Source organism: Primulina huaijiensis, chromosome 18 (genome assembly GCF_012295235.1).
Source record: "Primulina huaijiensis isolate GDHJ02 chromosome 18, ASM1229523v2, whole genome shotgun sequence".
Taxonomy (NCBI): domain Eukaryota; kingdom Viridiplantae; phylum Streptophyta; class Magnoliopsida; order Lamiales; family Gesneriaceae; genus Primulina; species Primulina huaijiensis.
The window spans coordinates 17,896,816-17,900,916 of record NC_133323.1 but is presented as its reverse complement, the minus strand read 5'-3'; the positions used below and the strand labels follow the sequence as shown (position 1 = coordinate 17,900,916).

The window sequence follows — 4,101 nt, the reverse complement described above, 5'->3', positions numbered from 1 at the left end:
GGGGAAAATGAGAATAAAATGACCACACACAAAAATAAATATCTAAAGGGTATATAAGTCTATTCATAATTAAAAATATGTAAAAAACTTTTAAAAATGAAGATGAGACACGTGAGCTAATAAATTAAAAAAAACGATGACCGTCAAGACCATTAAAACATATAGGTAGTTTTTTTCTATTTGGAAGGCTCTAGAGGGTTTATTTCATCCTATCCATGTGTATATTGCCGTCATGATATGATAGATGACCAAGATTTGCCCATGCATATATAGGACCCACTTTTGTTTTGGAAATTGTATGTGTGGCAAGATCTTACCCGTTGAAATGAAGTGAGGGTAGTGCCCACATAGGTAAGATCTCATCTACCGCTTCAGAGGGTCCCGTACGCATTTAGCCCGATTATTCCACAAAGTTTCTGTCCCGGTTTCGTATTTTTATTAACTGAAACCTAACCATAATTCATACACTCTCAATTTTGGTTTTGGAACCAAAGCCGAAACACAAAGGATTCTTGGAAGATTGTCTCAATGATTTGTTTTATGAGATGGATCTCCGACCACATACATCTAATTCATGAAAATCATTATTTTTATGTAAAAAATATTAATTTTCCTTGTATATATAGACCAGATCAATTCGTTTCACAGATATAGGTATATGAGACCGTCTCATAAAACATCTACTCAAAGCAAAAATTTATTTATTTTTATTTTGATAGATTATTCCAATTTTGATTTAAGTTGATTTTATTTTTTGACAAATTATTATAAGTTTGATTCATGGTTCCCTCAACATTATAATTATAACTGGATAAATGTTGTTGAATCTATCAATAATTTATAGTTCATCTATCTCAAAAATTACAAACTCGAGATTCAATGTTAACAAAATACTATCTCAATTTTTTTTCCCCGAACCTCCCAAAAAGACCCGAGAATTACAATCCGACCCGAAAGAAAAGGTCCAAATCCCACCATATAAAATACTCGTTCCCGGCGATTTCCCACAATAACAATGGTGGAACAGCTTCTCCTTCTCCTCATTTTAATGGAAGATATCGTTTTCTTCTATTAATTCGATTCTCTCCTATCCAAGCAACAAGAATTGGAGCTTAATTTACAGTGTTTTTTACTATTTTCTGTAATGGCGATGAATACGGAAAGATCATCCAAGGCTTTGCACAATTTCACGATGCCGGGACAGCTGCGGTGGGGGAATCAGCGGTTCCTCCGATGCATGAAGGTCAACTCCGATGGACAAATCTCGACACACCACCGCTTCAACACGTCGGCTGCAGATTCTCATTACAATCAGCACCACCACCATCATCGGCGTTCGATTTCTGTCCAAAACCGCCGCGCCAGAATAAGAAGCGTGAACAGAAGAGAATCCTCTTGCCACGGGTCCCACAAAGTGTGTTCCACGCCGCCGCCTCCCGTCGATCATGGGATTGCTGCCATCAGAGAGAAGGTCCTGTTCGATCTTCAAACTGCAGCCGTTAAGATGAAAGACTCGATTTTCAAGGAGAGTCTGGAGAATGGAGAGGTCTCTTATCTCGTTTCTCCTCCGCCGCTGGCGGCGGCGGCGGAATTTCATCAAGGAGAAACCCATAGGCCGTGGAGTTTGCGAACACGGCGAGCTGCTTGTAAAACGACACCGTCGGGCGGTGGTGTTACGGGAAGTGTAAGTGGAAGCGGTCCCAGCCCGGGACTTGAACCGACGAGACCGTCGGCGGCTGTGGACAACTCTTCGAGGCTGAGGAGCGGCGGAGGCATGGCGGAAGGAGTTGAGAAGAGGGGGCGGGAGAAATTCTCGGTGGCTCTTTCGAAGAGTGAGATCGAAGAGGATTTCATGACAATGGTCTATCACCGGCCGCCGCGCCGGCCGAAGAAGAGACTAAAGATTATTCAAAAACAATTGGATGTAAGAATCTGAAAATCCAATCGATTTATCCAATTCGAAATCTGGGCTCTTGACAAATGTATAAATCATTGCTTAAATTATTTCTTATTCTTTGAAAAATTTGCAGATGCTGTTTCCAGGATTGTGGTTGACGGAAATTACAGCTGATATGTACAAGGTTACTGAACCAGCTCCATAAACCAGAAAGGTATATCTTTGGCTCTTAATCAGAAACTTGCATGTACAATGAAAATTGAGGAAAATAGTGTTTGATTCTCAATTCTATTCATAATTTGAGTGTATACTGATATTGTTAATACGAGTCAGACATTGCTGATATATCCAATAATATGTCGTCTTCATGTTTTGTTTTTCCCTTGAAGAAATTATACAAAAGATTCACGGTCTTTTGCGGATTACTCGCATTTGAATTCATCCCCGTTTGAATTTAGGAAGCTGATTTTCTGTGGATGATCTAGTTTTGCAGTTATATTAGATTGTCAAGATGGATCGATTTAATGTCGCGCAGCATCTACTTTGTGAGGCTGGAATCTATTCAAGATGTCGGAGTTCCTCTGGTAAAATGTGGTGTACAAGAAAGGTCTTCTTGATGCTGTTTTTTGGTTCCATTTTGATTTATATTTGTTCATATATTTTTTTAGATGATTGGAATAAAGTTGAAACAATATTGGAAAAGTCAGGTGGGGGTTTTCTTTCTTTCAGTGTCTTAGGTTGGATTCAACGCAATGCTCTACGATAATTATTCTCAATAATAATTAGTTCTTGTCCCTATACATACAATAGAAACCATACTTGGTTTATTTTGATCAAATATGGCTAGCTACTCGAAGGAGAGGCCAGTGGTATCTAGGTCGTCCAAGCCAGATTAGATACTTATGAATATCACCTTTTGCGTTTGGCGTGTGACTGATTGGGCGAGTCCGGTCCATAAGCTCGTAGAAAAAGAGGAAAAACACGCAAATATATGGAAATATGAATTCATGATGATTCTTGTTGTTCATACTAGTTGATCTCCACCCAGAATTACTGCAATATGTGATATTGGGCATATTTCTGGCAATCGTTTTCATATATATATATATATTCAACCAACATAAAAATTTCATGGGTTAATTGCATGTAGTCATGTGCTACTGCCTTTGTGATATCTAGAGGTTGCTGAAAACTTCTAACGAAAATAATGATCTTTTAACTCCTCATATTTTCGAATCTTGAACACATGCATCTTCATGTTTTCAAATCTTGAGCATATGTATGTGTTTTCAAATTTTAAACACACGCGTCCTCAGAATTACTGCAGCACGATTATTTTTTTCATGGTGTTATCGACGATCTAGGTATTTCACTGGAGTATTGTATATAATTTCCCCAAATTTCATGATCTTTTCTAACGAAAACAAGGAGTCTTCCCTCTTGTGTTTGGGGAACTATTTGCTTTTATTAACTTTTCTAAAATAGTTTATAGTGAACAATTTTACATCTTAAAAAAGAAGAAGAAATGCTATCTCTATTTCATTGTCCTTTTATTTTCTAGAAACTTATTTTCTGTATCTCTCAATATAATCATTATTTTTTTAGATTTTTACTCATTAAAAATATATATCATTATATATGATATTATATATTGTAGGACAAGAGATTAAGTTAAAATAATACAAATGTTTGAAAATTAAACTACCAGACCAATATTTATGCAATTTATTTTTGAGAAGGCATGCATAAATAACATATAACCATACAAAGCCATAGGTTTGAGTAGTAACTAGACTTAGAGTTACTGACTTTGACAAAATTCTGACTAATTGGAAGCATGGCATGTACTATATTTTGGTAGATATTCAAATTTTGAGTTCCTAAGCATATGAGATAAATAAATAAAAACTGATTCGCTTTTCTTTAAAAAAAAAACAAAACAAAACAAAACAAAAAAACAAATTTTCCATCATAAATTCGAGGATATCTCAAAATTCTCTGAAATCGTGATTTCAATTTTGAAAGAATATGTATCCAATGTTGCATAATGGTATTTGTATATTCAATGCTATATATATTAAGTTTGAATAAAATATATCTTCAAAAGTGTTTTTGATAAAAAAAAATAAAATAAAAATAAAAAAAAAAGATTTTTTTTATTTGTAAAGATTAGCCATATTCTCAAGAACACTAAAAACCTTGCT

At 35.6% G+C, this 4,101-nt stretch overlaps 1 protein-coding gene across 2 annotated transcripts; it reads left to right on the top strand.

The window, feature by feature from the left end:
- Positions 1–1,004: 1,004 nt before the first annotated feature.
- Positions 1,005–2,976, top strand: LOC140964756 (uncharacterized). Of its 2 annotated transcripts, none has more exons than XM_073424685.1 (3): positions 1,005–1,924; positions 2,031–2,111; positions 2,391–2,976. In XM_073424685.1, exons 1-2 carry the CDS (start codon positions 1,145–1,147, stop codon positions 2,100–2,102), a joined length of 852 nt encoding a protein of 283 aa, XP_073280786.1. In that variant the 5' UTR covers positions 1,005–1,144; the 3' UTR covers positions 2,103–2,111; positions 2,391–2,976. The 2 variants fall into 2 exon arrangements, with proteins under 2 accessions (XP_073280786.1, XP_073280785.1); XM_073424684.1 differs by having other exon boundaries at positions 2,383–2,974.
- The last annotated feature ends 1,125 nt before the right edge of the window (positions 2,977–4,101 follow it).

Coding starts and splice junctions, on each gene's coding strand:
- LOC140964756 (XM_073424685.1), top strand. CDS start 1,145: ATGGCGATGAATACGGAAAGATCATCCAAGGCTTTGCACAATTTCACG. Junction 1,925..2,030: donor TTATTCAAAAACAATTGGAT/GTAAGAATCTGA, acceptor AAAAATTTGCAG/ATGCTGTTTCCAGGATTGTG.